At 34.3% G+C, this 17637-nt stretch overlaps 1 protein-coding gene across 7 annotated transcripts in view; it reads left to right on the plus strand.

Moving 5' to 3' along the window:
• Mrtfb (myocardin related transcription factor B) overlaps window positions 1–17637 on the plus strand; it is a 236746-nt gene that overhangs the window by 117901 nt on the left and 101208 nt on the right. For all 7 annotated transcript variants that reach the window (XR_013089462.2, XR_013089461.2, XM_076840859.2 and 4 more), the window contains one exon: window positions 16884–17099. Coding sequence is in view for 5 of the 7 variants with exons in the window: in XM_076840859.2 (XP_076696974.1) it covers window positions 16946–17099 (154 nt within the window). In the remaining 2 variants the exon portion in view is untranslated. The remainder of the gene's footprint in view (window positions 1–16883; window positions 17100–17637) is intronic.

Below are 17637 nucleotides of genomic sequence, written 5' to 3' on the forward strand. Positions count from 1 at the left end.
GTCTGGGGATAGAACAGTGAATGGTTACCCTAGGAGAGTATGTGGATCTGATATTGTTTGAGGGCTTTGAAGACTAGGGCAGTAGTATCTGGGGCTGTGATCTTTGGCAATAGTCAGTGGTATTTTCACAAGGGACTAAGAGTCTTAAGATGTTATTATTTGTGTGTTTCCCCATAAACTTGCGTGTATTTTCCCCCCTTGGAGATATTTCAGTTAACTTTTTTTTTTTTTGCATTACAATTCTTATTACACACATAGAACAATTTTTCATACCTCTGTTTGTATATAAAGTATGCTCACACCAATTCATGTCTTCATACATGAACTTTGGATAATGATGTCCATCACATTCCACCATCCTTGCTAATCCCCTGCCCCCTCCCTTTTCTTCCCCACCCCTCTTTCCTATTTAGAATTCATCTGTGCTCTCCTAAAACCTCACCAGATGCCTCACTTCTGTTACATCAGAAGCTTTAGAACTGGTTATTATAAACATTTCTTGCTTTGGTGTTATGCCCTCTTGAAAAGTGGTTCATAGCCTTGCCATTTTCTTTTTCAGTTCATGTGACTTTTTCCCCCATTAAGCTTTAGGTTTAGTTTATCCCCCTCTACTTTGTACTGAATTGAATCAGAAAAAAAATGAATGCTATTTTTAAATGCCATTATTTCTTTGAAGAAAAGCTCTAATTTAAAATGTTTGTCTAAACTGCAAGAGGTTTCTATCACCTGCTCCTGCTCCTGCTAAGAATGAGTAACACGACCTTTTCCAGATTTCAGAGAACAAGAGCAATGTCACAATGCTTCAAATGTATGTTGTTGTATTCTTTATTTTATGGCATTTGAACTCTTCTTGAGTAGAACCAATTTAGTAAGTAAGAATCAAAAAACTCAGAAAAAATTGGCTAGTATACAGTTTATTAAGGCCTATGAAACCTCTGGGGCTTCTGTGGTGTTTGCAGAAGTATTAAAAGAAATACAGAATGAGAAGAAAAACCCCAAACCATTTTTTTTCCAAATTGGAAATAACTTTATTATATTTGCAGACTATGAAAGCACTGTACACTCATGATAAAAATTTTGTGCAATACCAAAGATACAGAATAGCACTCCACAAAAGAATGTTCTGCAGTGAAGGAAATGTTCTAGACTATGCTCTCTGGTAGTCATTAATCACTTGTGGCCCTTGAGCACTTGAAGTGAATTGTGCAACTGTGGAACTGAATTTTTAATTTTATTTAATTAATTTATACTTGAATAGACACATGTGACAAGCAGCTACTATATGGGACACCCTGTGATAGAGAGCCAGGTTGTACATACACTTCCACATCTGTCTCTGTCTCCGCCTTCCCATTTTTCTCCCCTTTCCTGTTTCTTTGACATTTACCCTGCTATACACACACTCTCCCTGCCTACCTGCCCACCTCCACTCTCCCTTCCTGCCCTGTTCTTTCTCTTGTTCTCTCAGTGGCTATATTTATACATTCTACTCAGTGACCAAGTTTTTCTCCTTAATTATGTATCATGGACATTTTCCCTTTTCAGTACCTATAGATCCATCTCATTTTTGTCAGTTGTAGCACAATTTCAGTGGAATAAATGTACCCACATTTATTTAACCTATTAATGAGAAATAGGTTGTTTTCAGTTTTTCTCTGTTAAAATATTTTTTAACCACTGCCCTTCCTGTTACATTTTTTTTTTTCTTGTGTGTTCTTTGAGTACCCATGGCTTGGGTGGGTTGGATTGTTCAGAAATATGAAATCTGCTTTTTCATTTGCACTTGGAATCTATGGGAATTTCCTTAGAGCTTCAAATAAAGACCCCATGAGAATCTGCTTGAAGCCTTTTCTAGTGCAGTAACATGGTTCTGACTGCTTTTTGTTCATTGTACACAAAGCGAGAGAGACTGGAATGCTATATTAACATAAATGTTAGCCTTCTGCAGTCTGTTCCAGAGAGGCAGGCCAGATGCAACTGCCTCTACTTTTCATAAGGCAATCATGGCAAGGTTGTATGTAGTGGCAGCACCAGGAGTATCTGCTGCCCAGACCTTCCAGAAGGCCATCTCTGTTTCAGTCAGGATTCCTGGGAGTAAATATGTGGGTCTCCAGATCTCCTCTAGATTTGAAAGGAAATTGAATTCTAGCCAATGGCTTAACCCATTCTGTTCCATTCCCCCAGATGTGGAACATCTATAAAAGCTTGAATTCAATATGGAATATAACTATGTAATTCAATCATACTATAATAATATAGCAATTATAATTTAATTAAAATTAAGATGTATAAGTTCTAGATTATGATTTTTTCAACATATTTTAATGCACCTGTGCCAATTGCATTAAAATATTTGCAGAATAGAAAACTTGGGACTTACTGGGTTCATGTAAATCCAGCCTAGCAAAGAGAATGGTCATGCCAGAGAAAGAAGTCGTTGAGGGAAGCAGTAGTGATGGGTGAGGATAAGCAGATTTCTCTAGTCAACATCTCACTTTTTTTTTTTTTTTAAACAATATCTTCCAGAAATTTTCTGAAAATATTCTGTTGCCACTTGTGGTAAAAATTCAGACCTTTTATTTTTGGAATAACTCATTAATGAAATTCTAATAGTTGCTTTTCCTATTTGGCAAGTAGGTTTTCATGCATTAAGTCTGCCTTTAGAAAGTTGATAATATGCTAAGGTGGTTTCCCAGTGATAATTAAAGATCTTTAATCTTATCTGAAAATATTTTTTCTTAAGGACAGTGATGTATTTATAGAAAATAATGAAAGTAATGCTTGAAAAGCAAAGGCTTTGCAAAATACAAAAATCTGAACTGCATGCCCTTTCATGAGTTCAGTCATTTTCAGCACAGAAATTATAACCCTTAGTAATTGCTTTTAAGGACTAAATTCAAGATCGTGAGCTTCTCTGGCTACTTTAAGCAAAAGTCAGAGATACCAATGTAATAAGGAATAAAAGGTACATGGAAATATTGTTTTTCTGACTGAACTTAAAAAATAAACTTTGGGAAACTTTTATAACCCACTGAGATTAGTTTGGGTCCCTAGTTTTAAGAGATAACTTTAGGAAAAATACCTTTTCTTGAAAAATCTATAAGTTGTTTTTCTTTTTTTCTTTCTTTGTTAAAAAAAATTTCCTAGATTATACATATAGCCATGTAATGTAGCCAAATATCTCAAAATTCAAATGCCTGTGAAATCCCAAATATTAGAAAACATAGTGCAAAGTATAAATATTAATTTCAATCCCTATTACTCTTAGAACTAATCTATATTCTTATACCAGGAATTTAAAAATTCTATTATCATTATTCATCAGAATATTTTTGTGTATGTGTCAGAATAGTTGGTAGGAATAAAGTTTTCTGTTTGGAAGTTTGAAGTATAATTAGAAAGTCAAGACAAGCTAGAAATAAAGTTTGTGCAGCTGGAAATCATAAAAAATCATTATTATTTTTGTTATTTCATATAATAGATGCAGAAAACCAAGAATGTGGTAGGCAAAATAATAATAACACCAGTTGTTCACGTTATCGACATTCACTGAGTTGTTCAAGTTTCTGGTCTGCACATCACGTGTTTCCTCAGTGCTCCCATCAGTCCCATGAAGTGAGTACCTTTGCTGCCCTCATTTTTAACTAAAAATCCTGTGGCTTTGATGGTGTAAGTGGCTGCCCAGCAGCTGGAAAATTTCAAGGCTGAATTTGAATCCAGACCAACTGTAAGCTCTCACCTATACAGCTCTAACGTGCCAGGATCTCTCGAAAAACAGGGCAACACACTGTCACAGTGAGGTAAGCACATCAGTCAAGGAAGAGCCTGACTAAATGAAGCCAGCGAGTGCTTACTAAATGCTTTCTCAGCACCCGGCATTCTTCAAGCACTCAATGTGTGTTTTCTCCTTTAATTTGCGAGGGAAATATTATTTACACCCATTTTACAAAGAGGCATAGGGAGGTTAACTAACTTGCCCACAGTCATGCTGCTTGTAACTTGTGAAGTTGGAATACTGTGAAGTGATGGATTAGCATCAGTTTAAGAAAGATTTTTGTATTAGTTTATTGCAAGGATGTCCCTAGTTCTATTCAGGTATCAAGGACTAAGACACACACCTCATCCTCAGCCCTGGGATTCAACCTGGCACTTTACCCTGCCCCTTTCTCTTTTGACTTCTTCAAAATATTACAATGTAATGTTTGACTTTATTTTCAATCAAAAAGATTTTATGCATTCTTAGTTACATTAATTTCTAAGTATTTTATCTGTTTGTTCTTTTTGTTTAATGGGATTTCCCCCCTCCATCTCTTACTAAAAGATCAGAAGCAAATGGAGCAAGGACTGTACATAACAAGATCTAATTTAATTGTGACAAATGTGAGGCCCAAACAAACAAATGTTTGTTACATTAAAACAAACAAAAATGAGTGCAATAGGAAGAGGATGAGGAGCATTTGATTAGAGAAACCACTATAATAGCAGCGACTTACTAAGCTTAGAGATAGTTTTTACAATAATCCCTTGAGTTTGGGTATTATGTTCCCAATTTATATATGAGGGATTAAGCCTTATTGAGGTTATACATCTTACTCAAGTTCATTAATGCTGACTTTTGCCTCCTTATCCGGCTAACTCCAGAACCTCAGCTCTGAATTAATACCTTTTATACCAGTTCTGTTTGCAGAAAAGGATTTTGTTCAAATTTAACACAAATTCAAATCAACTGAATAAAAACCTCACTAGTGAGTGAGATAGTTTTTCTGCATTTCTCAGCTGTTCCCTTTTACCCCAGTTAGAGTACTGGATTTAGTTTTAGATCTCATAAGTAAGAAAATTTAGATAAACTGTTTTTTAAATAATTCAGGTTGGCATAACCAGAATGGTAAAAAGTAAAAGCATGTTTTAAAATAAACTCGCAGAAGATTGAGAATTAACTATCTCTGTTTGAGTACTTTCATTATGAAAGAATTTAATTGGAGTTTTTTTTTCATGATCCCAAGGCTTCAAGTTATATAGCAAGAATATTCCATTTGCTATTGTTATATAACAAATCCTCTTGAAATTTAGTGACTGAAACTAACAATTATTATCTTCTGTGATTTTTGTGGGATTTGAGAAGGGCTTATCTAGTTAGTTCTGGCTTGGTTTCTGATGTAGTTACATTTAAACAGTGATTGGAACTAGACAGCAAAGGAAAAGGGAAGCTGAAGAGGGTGGGGGCTGGCCGGGCATCTGTCTCTGTCTCTTCATGTCATCTTAAGACCTCCCCACATGGTCCCTCCATGGGCTAATTTTGGCTTCCTCATGGTGGGGCAGCCTCAAGAAAGTCAGATTACTTGTATGGCACCTCAACATCTCCAAAGATGAGTGTTCTAAAGAGAACCAAGCAGAACTATAATGACCTAGTCCTAAGAGACATGTGTAGTGTCCCTTTCCTGCAGAATAGACTAGTTCAGATTCAAGCAAAGCAATCTTGCACTTCATCTTTTGATGAGAAGAAAGTCCTAGTCACACTGTAGGAACGATATGTGGGATGAGAGATAGTGTCATGTTCTTCATTGAAAAATAATCTGCAACAACAGTGGTTTCCTTTCAGTAATGGAAGTAACCTTCTGGTGGAACTCTCTGAGAGGCAAAGGACTACCTCTAGAGGGATAAGGAATTTTCATGTTAGGTATTCTCAGAAGAAGGTTAGCTATCCAGAGGAGACAATGGTTCTAATATCTAAAGTGATTTTGGTCTCCTTGTACTCCAGCATAGGGGAGATTGTTCAGAAAACATTTTGGCTTAACTAATTTAAACATAATAATAATCAAATTTTTAAAAATTTATGAATACCATATAAGAAACAATATGAATAACATTCAAATATAACATATCACTTTGTGAAAAGTTTAGAACTTTATACGGTTATCTCAAATCTATAACCTCTAACCTCTGACCTTAAAAATAAGAAGAGCAAACTAAACCCAAGGCAAGTGAAGTGGAAGAAGTAATAGAGATTAAAGCAGAAAATAATAGAATAAATTGGTGAAACCAAAAGTTGGTAGTTTGAATAGATCAAAAAAATAAAAGTGGGCAGACACCATTAGCTGGATTGGCTAAGAAAAAGACTGATTACCAAAATCAGGAATGAATGTGGAGATAGAACTACTGACCTGTTCAGCATCATACATTGTGTCTAGCCAGAGTGATTAGGCAGAAAATGAAATAAAAATTTTCCGGATTGGAAAGGAAGAATTAAAACTTATCTATTTACAGATAACATTATCTTATATATAGGAAATCCTTGAAGAATATAGGAAAAAAAAATCTGTTCAAACTAATGAAGTAGTTCAGCAGGGTTGCAGGATACAAGATTAAAATACAAAATGAGTAGTATTTCTGTGTACTAGCAAATAAAAAATAAAAATTTAAGACAGCAATTTCATTTACAACAGAATCCTAAATAAATAAGACTAAATTTACCAAGAAAGTGTAAGACCTATACACTTAACATTATAAAACACTGTTGAAAGAAATTTAAGATGATGTAAATAAATGGAAAGGCATCCCATGTTTATGGGTTGCCAGACTTACTATTATCAAGATACCAATATTGCCAAGTTAATGTACAAATTCAACACAATACCCATCAAAACCCTAATTTCTGTTTTGACAAAATGGGCAAGCTGAAGTTCATATGGAAATTTAAAGGACCCAGTTAATCAAAAAATCTTGGAGGGGTGGGGAACAGAGTTGGAAGACTCACATTTTCTAATTTCAAAGCTTACGAGGAAGCCTCAGTATGTAAGACATTGTGGTGCTGGCATATGGATAGGCATATCAGTTAATGGAATAGAATTGAGGGTGCAGAAATGGACCCAAATAATTATGGTAAATTAAATTAAAACAAAAGTACCAAGACCATTCAAAGGGAAAAGGGTGATCTTTTCAACAAATGTTTGCTGAGACAACTGGGTATCTTGAAGCAAAATAATGAAGTTGTATCCTTACCTCCTACCATATACAAAAAGTAACTACAAATGTATCAAAGACCTAAATGTGAAAACTGAAACTATAACTCTTTAAAGATTTAGGCACAAAAGTTTATGAATGTAGATTTGGTACTTGTTTCTTAAATATCATATCAAGGACACAAGTACAACCAAAAGAAAAAAAAAAAAGATGAATCACTCTTAATCAGCAATAAAAACTTATGTGTCAAAGACATTATGAAGAAAGTGAAAAGTCAACCCGGAGTTGAAGATGTTTGACAATCTGTAAGATTTATTCATTATATATATTTATATTTATTCCATACATTTAAATAGCAAGAACTGTCTAATCAACAATAAAACACAAATATTTAAAAATGAATATTTCTGCAAAGAAGATACTCAAATGTCCAATAAGTACATAAAAAGATGTTTAGCATTTTTAGTCATTAGGAAACTGCCAGTCCAAATCACACATTTCATATCCACTAGGATAGCTCTATTTTTTTTTTTTTTAATGTGGGAAAATCACAACCCTATTAACTTACTCTTGGGAATATAAAATGATGTGACCATTACAGGCATTTGGGTATTTCTTCAAATAGTTAAACATAGAATTACCGTGTGACCCAGGAATACCACTTTTCTGTGTAGTTCCAAGAGAATTGAACACATACGTTCATCCAAAAACTTGCACACTGATGTTCACAGCAACATTATTCATAAAAATTAAAGGATAGAAACAATGTACAGTTCATCCTAAGATGAATAAACAAATGTGGTAAATCCACACGATGAATTATTACTCAACCGTGTAAAGGAGTGAAATACTGCTACTTGGGACAACATGGATAAATCTTGAAAACATGCTGAGTGAAAGGAGCTACACATAAAAAAAACCACTTGTTCTTTAACACTGTTTATATGAAGTGACTGGAGCAGGCAAATCCAGAGAGAAAAAAAAGTGAATTCATGGTCACCAGAGACTGAAGGAAGAGGAGATTAGGAAGTGATTGCTCATGGGTTCAGGATTTATTTTATATGTGATGAAATGTTCTGAAATTAGATAGTGATGGTTGTACACCTTTTGAATGTACTAAAACCCACTGAATTGTACATTTCAAAATGACAAATTTTATAGCAAAGGAATTCTATCTCAACAAACAGAAAAGAATACCTTATTCACAACTACAGCATGGGTCAAAATTTTTACAACTGATTAAAATTGCTGTTTTATATATGTTTAATGCAGGGAAGAACTCAATAGTATTTTGAAGGAATCTGATAAAAATTAGGATAGTTGATCTCATTTAACCAGTGGTGTTAGGCACTTTTTGATAGTTCTTCTGTTAGAGTTCTTTAAAAACTCTAAAGATTGGGTTTTATTTGGTATGAACTCCAAGCTGTTTTGTGAGTACAATATTAAGAAATTCTGCAAGAAGTTCAATAGTAGTAAAATAATATTGCTTAAGTAATAATTTGTTTATTAAAACTTTAAAAGACCCAAGTTTCTAATTTTAGATACTTTTGGCCTCAACATAAATCTTTATAAACTACTTTGTGGTAGAGCTTCACGTATTCATCCTCCACTTGACCCATGCACTGAATTACCAATCTTCTCCATTTCCCTTGTCCCAAGACATAAAGGCTATAGCCAGAGGGTAATGCTGAAGTCTGGTGAAACGTTTTCTTTTCTTACTGGTGGAGTCATATGTTAGCCAAAAGTCAGCTGTGTTTGTTCCTAAATAAGTTTATGCCATTTATAATAGTTGAAATACTATGTAAACTGATGAGATACAAGTGCAAAAAGCTTAAATGTTTGGAAGCAAAAAGGCATGTTGCTTAAATAATACTTTCAAACCAGGTGCAGATGAGAAAAGAATGGGTTAAAAATTGTAAAAACATAAATTCTGTACTTAAAATCCTTCCCGTTTTTGTTCCACTTTGCAAAAAACAAAGACTAGAAATCACAGACGTTACTGATTTATGCCAGAGAGCCAGTACTTCCACAAAGAAACAAGAGCCTTCTTGACCCTGTACTTGAAGACCAGCAAATGAATCAACATTTATGCACTTCAATTTAAAAGAAAGTGTTTTAAGATCTATGTATATCGTTTTTAATGACTCCTTTTTAAACTCAGATTTTCAGTTTACTAACCAATTAACTGGTATGGTTGCATCAGACGAGGGGTGACTTGTGAATGTACTAAAACCCACTGAATTGTACATTTCAAAATGACGAATTAACTTATTTAACGAATATAGTTAAATAAGTGCTAAAGAACTGAATTACAAATTAGGGGTTCGTGGTTCCTGTCCTGCTACCTAACTAGTTATGCTACCTTGGACAAACGGATCAGTCAGGCTACATTATTTTTTATATCTTAAATGTTAAAGTAAAGAAGTAAATTCTTTTGATCGCTAATATCAAGAAGAGTAAAAAGCTAGAAAATAAAAAGGACTTTTTTCTTTTTAATTTCCATTTCACTTTTCTCTCCTTTTCTTCTTCCCTTCTTCCTTTACCCCTGCCTTAGAGAACTTGAAAATAGGAATACAATATATTTTTTTAACCTGTTCAATGAAATATTTGTTTAATCTTTTAAATAAATCAAATTCTAATTATGGTTTAACAAAATTAGAGTTTGTTTTTAACCCAGTAGCTGTGGAGATGATTCTATCTTAAAAATAATCCTCTAATCAGTTCTTATTCTCTGAGAATCATTCGTTATGAATAAACTTAGTTGTTTAAGCTAAAAAGACATGGGGTTTGGCCACTTATCTTAGAGAACAAATAGCATTTTAAATTCTTTGTCTTTTTATATAGTAATGTAAAAGCCATGTGTGTTTTAAACTTTTGCTAATTCAAATCTCTATTGATGGATGATCATAATGAATATTTTAAAAGCCCTATTAGGTATTATAGTACTTATTAAGAATTCATCATTTGGGAGGCTAAGTATGCAGTTTGCTCCATATTTATGTTCATGTGAAACTTATTCTTCAGTAAACAATCTTTTAAAAAAAATTTATTGTTTGACTTTTTTCCCCTACCTTTGTTATTTATTTATTTATTTATTTTTATATAGTGCTGAGGATTGAACCCAGGGCTTTGCATGTGCTAGGCAAGTGCTCTGCAAGCGCTCTACCGCTGAGCCACAACCCCAAACCCTTTGGTAAACAATTTTTTGAAAATTAGTCATCACATTGGGATTGTTCAAACAACAGCCACTTGGAGCATAGGAAGACTGTGACTTTCCTCTATAGTGTATTGTCAGTGTTTGGTACATTTACTGTTCATTTTTGCCTTACATTTAATAGCTACACATAAAATCCAACTTTTACAAATAAATACACACTTAGAATTTGTTTATTTGAAAGAATTGTAACCTAGTGTCAAAAAGATATCCTGTTTATATGTAGTGGTACATCATCACTGCAGATTTCATTTTCTTATCATCTTGAGTGCAGTTGCTGTCACAGTTTCAGTGTTTTGCCAAAATGGAACAATAGAAGAGCATTTCCTTCATCTGCCATGAAGCTCTTGTTGAGCACTGGTGGGTCACGGCTGCCATTTGATGTGGCCTTGATTCCTTGACAACAGGGCCTGTGGTGGATTCATCATTGGAACCCTGGAGCTCAGTGCAGTGTCTGACAGTATGAGCCTTCAGTCTGTGTGTCACAGATTTGTACAAATGGCTCTTTTCATGGCTTAATCCCCCTCATCCTTACCTCCTTCCTCAGCAATCTCTCTTTCCCCATTCTTTGCTCCAGTTTATTTGCCTCTTGGTACATCCATGTTTTGTAATATGGGCCCTGAAGTTGGAAACCTGGCTTTGATATTAACGTCTTAAATTTATCTAATCAAGTTTTGGTTTTCTTATCTATAAAATGGGCATAATGATCCCATACAGAAGTCATCAGGGCACAATTAGGGAAAGCCTAGATTAAATTTAGTGTTGAGCAGAGTAGAAATACAGTAAATATTCTTTCCTTTTCTTTCTTTTTGTTGTCTTTCCCATTTTTTAAAATTAAAAGAGGTAAGTTATTTGCCTGAAGTGGGACACTATCTCTGCAGCCATTTTCTTTTTTTCAGTTTTGGTTTTTGGTCTTTGGTTTCTCAAAGTGAGCTCTCTGCCCATCACTCCTCTTCCTGCCTTGCTGCAGTGATGCCACCAGCCATTCCAGCTGCCCATCTGGAACTCTTACCCGCTGTCTCCGTTCTTTAATCTCCTTTACCTTTCAAGTGGGCTAGTCATCAAACTTTGAAATTTTGCCCCTTAAAGAGTATTTGAGTTTATTTTCTTTTCTGCATTTTTGCTGTCTTAGTTTCTAGCATTTCGACCTGAGACTTAATTAGTAACTTGTCTCTGCCAGAATTATCTTTTAAAACTCCTATTCGGGTCACACCACTCTTCTAGAGTACACACTCTCCCCAGTTTTGTGTCTGTCTTGACCTCACCAGCCTTGTTTCTACCACTCCCTGCCAGCTGCCCCACATGGCCTCAGCAGCCCTTTTATGTTTGTGCCTCTTACTTTTACTGATGAGAAAATTTCCATGCCTGGTAAACTTCTGCTTATCCTTTTGACTTTTCCTAACTACATTAATACAACTGGACATTTAATTGTCTAGGTTCCCAGAGCAGTTTATATTTACTTATATTCTACTGTTTATATGCTTTAATAATTTCTGACCTCTAACTACTCTAGGCAATGATCGTCAACACTAGCAACAAATTAGAATCACTCTATCCCAGACCAATTATAGCAGACTCTCTGGAGATTCTTCCCTCCCTCTTCCTCTCCTCTGTGGGAATTTTTTTTTTTTTTCTTTTAAACCTTCTCAAGTAACACATTGTGAGGAGAGTTCAGAAATACTTATACTGGATATTGGTTCTAAGAAAGCTTTCAGCTAAAATATCCTGTCATTTTATGAATCTGTGGCCTTTTAAATGTAAGAGAATGTAGGTAATCAAGCCAGGAGTTAAATTAGGAAAAAAACAAAGGATGACAACACTTTTCATAAGAGTTAATAAAAATATATGTGGAGTAATGAAACATTTGTGTAGAAATATGTAGTTTTAAACCAATTATTTGATTTTATCTTAATTGTTAAGAGTAAATAGTTTGAACAAAGTGTTCCTTTCTGTGATTTTTTTCCCCCCAATTATAAAATTGGGAGGTGAATTTTATTCATATAAATATATAAATGGATTTGATAATGAACTTAAATTTTTTTAGTTGTACATGGACACAATTCCTTTAATTTTTTTTAAGTTTATTTTTATGTGGTGCTGAGGATCGAACCTCACATATGCTAGGTAAACACTCTACTACTGAAGTATAGCTCCAGTCCCTTGATAATGAATTCTTGTTACACTTAAGAAATTTCATTTAGAAGAGAATAATATAGGAAACTATAGTATATTGCTAAGAAAATATTTTCATACATACAGTTGACATGATTTTATAAATATAATAGTAAATAAATTTTTGAATTAGATATCTAACAAATTGCCACCAGGAGTTTTGGTGGGAAGAACAGATAATGTGAAATAACCCAGGATTGACATCATTAATTTACCTTGGTTTGTTTGTTTGTATCACAGAATTACTGTGGGTATGTGGTTAACTTTATCTTTGTACTTCTTCATCCAAGTCTGCTGCTTGATCTTGTTTGTATTTCCCTAATGTTTGTAATTCAGGGGAGCTTTGAAGGGCAGGGACAATAGCTCTGTTATTGCTAAAACGTCTACCTCTCTTCATTTGACTGATTGTATATTAAACTTCTGAAGTTTGATGTTTATATCCTTCGAACTTCTTTATTATTTCACATTTCTTGTACATAGCAGTGATTCTGTACCATTTTTTTTACAGGTATGTCATATAAATTAGTCATTAGTCACTACGAGCAGTAAGGTACAGTGGAAAAATGTTGGCTTTGGATTCACACTTAATTCAAGGCAAATGTTGGGGCTGATTTAGGGATCACCTTATTCTAATAGCCTATCACTTTTTAAAATATGACCTCATTAGTGTTTTCTGGCTCCATTTAGATAAAAGGAAATGAATAGATGAAAAAAATGAAAGTGTACTGTCTCTTTTTTTTTCTGTATTTTTTCCTATCACTATAGGAGCATCTGACAATGAAGTGTTTTTTTGTAAGGGTGTTTTAGTTTTTTGTTTTTTGTGCTTCTGAGGATTGAACCCAGGGCCTCAGGTGTGCTAGGTAGGTGCTCTCCCACTAAGATACCCTAGCCCAGTGGTTTGTTTCTTGAGAACAGAAGCTGTATTCCAGGTTAATCTTACTTGTATTGTGCTGTGCTTTTACTTCCAGATAAATGTTGGATTTAGCTCATTTGGAATATAATTATGTTATTGAGATTTGAAGATATTAACTCTCCTATTCATTCATCTGTTAGTTCTAGACAAATTACCATTTTACCACTGTTTGTCCAGTTAAATCTAAATTAGTTTTACTTTTTAAAAAATTTTTTGTTTTGAATATTTATTTTTTTAGTTATGGTTGGACACAGTGTCTTTATTTATTTATTTTTATGTGGTGCTGAGAATCGAACCCAGGGCCCCACACTTGCTAGGCGAGCGCTCTACCACTGAGCCACAACCCCAGCCCTATAGTTTACTTTCATGATTAAAATTATGACCCTGAAAGGATCCATTCTGATGCAGTTTCTTTAACATCTCAATTATCTCCTACTAGACAAGAGAGTGCTTTTTATATTTGATGTTAGATTTCAGTTTCAAAGAAAAATTATCAAGTAGTTAAGTAGACTTTAAGATGACAGCTTACAAAATTTTAGAATATACCCTGTACTTCATCAAAAATGTTCATGAATATTAAGTTAAAATTTTTTGAAAATTTATTCTTTTCCCTTTGCTAGATTTTAAGATTTGCTTAGCTTATAATTTTCTTAATTTGGAGGGATGCGTGGGAGTTTAAGGTGAACACAATGTCAAGGCATAATAGGTTGAAAAAAAATTCTTCAATATTAAGAACAGATAATTCTTCCATGAAAATATTTTAAAATCTTCCCCTAAAGGATCTTCCAAATCATTAGCACTAATGTTCAAAGTTAGTACATCTTGCCATTATAAGGGCATTATGGTTCTTGTATCTGAGAAATAATTTGGTGTCAACATATCTTGCATTATAAGAGAATTATGATACTTGTATCTGATAGTCATTACAACCTTCTTGGCTTCTTGCTTACATGATCTGCCTTCTTATATCCATCTTCTTCTACCCATTTGTGTCGAATTTTCTAAAGTATGTGGCTTATAAACATACACTTTTAGACTTTGTATAAAATTTATTCTGTTAGTCTCTGTCTTTCAGTTGGATTGATTTGCCCATTAATATTTAATATAATTATTAAGGCCAATTATTTTGTTTGTCCCATTTTACTTTTGTGTTCTGTTTCCTTTGGTTGTTAAAATTGAATATTTATTAGCTAAAGCTATTTGTATTTTCAAATTTTATTTTTAGGAATTATATACAACCTTAATTTCTCAGTCTTTCTAAAGTTATAATTATGCAACTTCTTTATAATATATAGAAATGCAAAACATTAAATACATTTGCCCCCCTCATCCTTTCTGCTATAGTTATCACATGATATCTTCATGTATTACAAACTCCACAAGAAAGCATTATACTTTTTGCAGAGTGTGATAAGATTAAAGAAAATGAGAAAAAAAAGCGCTAGTCTGTTATTTATTTGTATTTAATGCTTTTCATTCCTGAGATCTAAAATTTTATCTGGTATCACTTTTCTTCATCCTAAATAGTTTCTTTTAGCATTCCTTATAGTATGTATTCACTGGTGACATGTTTGCCTTCTTTGTTAAAGGGTATTTTCATTGGATGTGGAATTCTGGTTGACAGTTGTAGCTAGATTCTGTTGGGCTCCCTCTTAAGAGCATTGTTTTGTTTTAGTAGGGCATTAACTTTGCTGAACTCACTTTTGCAAACCCTGTCTCTCCTACGGTGGGCAGTCCTGAAATCTTAGTTATTTTTGCCTTGGCTAGGCTTCATGGAGTCTACCCTGCACATGAAATAGTTTAGGAATTACCCCAAAAGTTGAGGCCCTCACTCCTTTTTTTTTAAAAAACAGAGTTACAAAATAGATTCACATATACATGGTTAATTGACTTTAACAAAGGGAATTTAGTAGAAAAGGATAATCTTTTAAACAGATGGTGCTGTAACAATCAGACATCAGTATGCCCCCCCGAAAGAACTTTGATTCATATCTGTCTATGTAAAAATTAACTCAAAATGGACCATAGATTTAAATGTAAAACACAAATCTATATTTAGAAGAAAACATTGAAGATAATCTTTGTGACTTAGGGCTAATCAAAGACTTGTATTAACAACTACAAAAATGTGGTTCAAAAAAAATATTGATAAATTTGACTTTATTCAATCAAAATATCTACTCTTTACAAAACACTGTTAAGAGCATGAAAAAGTAAGCCGCTGGGAAAAATAGTTACAAATCACATATCTGATAAAAACTCAGATTACAAGAAAACCACCTAATATTAAAAATGAACAAAAAGATTTCATCAGAAACTTATCTGTCATCCCTTTATTTCTTTAGTTAAGCTCATTAAACATCATCAGTCACTAAGGAAATACAAATTAAAACCACAGTCAAATACCATGTGCCCACTAAATGACCAAAAGGAAAAAGATTGAGCAAATGAAGTGTTAGCAAGGATGTGGAACAACTGGATTCTTGCACTCTGCCAATAAGAATGCAAAATGGTTCAACGACTTCAGAAAATTTTGTCAGTTTCTTTAAAATTTAAATATATAGCTGCCATATGATTCAGCCATCCCACTCCTAGGCATTTTACTCAAGAAAAATGAAAGCATGTAACTATAAAACCTGTGCAGGAGTGTTCATAGCATGTTTATTTGTAATAGTTGTAAAAACTAGAAAGAGCCCAAGTGTTCATCAATGGGTGAATGAATGGACAATCTGTGTATGAAGTGCTACTAAATAAGTAGACAGTAGTCTTCCAAATGTGTTACTGCTGAGTAACATAGACTACCATCCTCATAGCTTCCAATAATAGTTTTTGTTATTGGAACAGCAATCCTTCCAATAATGTTTGTGTCATTGATACTACCATTATTAATTTCTGTATCAGTCAGCATAGTCCAAGTTATGCTGTAGTAACAAATAATCTCAAATCTTCATGATATAAAATAAAGGTTTGCTTCTTTGACATGAACTATATGTACATTGTGGGTGAGCTGAAAGTTCTGTTTCCTTTTGGTTTCACCCTGAGACCCAGGCTGGCAGAGGAGTTTTTTTCTGAAACATTGCTGGTTGCTATGAATTTTGACTGAAGTTGTTTGATATGAAGGAGTTAACATGCATTTTCAAGCCAGCCTGCTGCTTTATTTTCATTGGCGTTAGTTGACTTTCTTCTCATTTTAGCATGCATTGAAATCTTTAAGTGACATCAATAGCAATAGCTTTCTTTAATCCTTGCTGCAAAAGAAGTTTACAACATAGTTTTTAACTTTTCTTTACCGTGTAAGTGCTTTGCTGGATGGAAAGTATTTTATTCCTGTGTGTTGGACAAGGACCATGAGGTCCAGAGAGGGAGCTAGATTCTGTTAGGCTCCCTCTTAAGAGCGTTGTTTTGTTTTAGTAGGGCATTAACTTTGCTGAACTTACTTTTGCAAACCCTTTAGGGCAGTCCTGAAATCTTAGCTCTTTTTGCCTTGGCTAGGCAAATGGTAATGACCACACAACAATAAAACCAGACTAGTACCCAGGGATCCTATATTAATACTTTTGTGCAAGTTGGAGAAAAACAAGTGTACCATTTATTTATTCTATTTACACATTATTTATTTGACAGTCTCTTCAATAGGCCACGTGAAGAGGTGTCTCGTATTCGCTGTTGCCAGTGGCTGGAACACAATGGATCACGTGGGGGCCTTAGACACCGAGGATGAGTTGGGACCTCTAGCCCATCTTGCTCCAAGTCCTCAAAGTGAGGCTGTGGCTCACGAATTCCAGGAACTCTCCTTGCAGTCCAGTCAGCACTTACCCCCTCTGAACGAAAGGAAGAATGGTGAGTTCATTAACATGTGCAGTGGGAACCTTGTTAAAGAGTCACCCTCTCAGCCCAGTACATTCCTTTTCAGTTTGCTTTTGTCAGTTCGGTTCAGCAGTGAGTAGAGGAGGACACTGTCAAAGGATGGTTTTGAATAACAGGTAGTATTTCACTTTCCTTCCAGATCTTTCATTATTTACCCAGTGTCTTTGCTAGCAACATTACCTTTAGAAATCAGTTTTAGCTTCAATCCATTTCACACAGATTCCAGCAGATTTCATGCTGGAATGTCATTGGAAATTGCCTCCCTGTGCTGGTGCCAGGGAAGCAGCATGTGGCTGAGAGTACATTCTCCCACTTTCCCCATCTCCTTGCGACACACCTTCCTTTGGAAATGGAGAGATTTATGTTCTCAGTGATGACTGAAGGCAAGAATTTCATATGTGAATATTTTGATATAAATGGGCATAGATGTGACCAAGATTCTGTCTTTAGCTAGCTCATCATTGCATACAAAATGAGTATTTTCTATTAATTTCTTAACTTTTTAGCAAAT

This window comes from Callospermophilus lateralis, chromosome 19 (assembly GCF_048772815.1).
Source record: "Callospermophilus lateralis isolate mCalLat2 chromosome 19, mCalLat2.hap1, whole genome shotgun sequence".
Lineage (NCBI taxonomy): Eukaryota > Metazoa > Chordata > Mammalia > Rodentia > Sciuridae > Callospermophilus > Callospermophilus lateralis.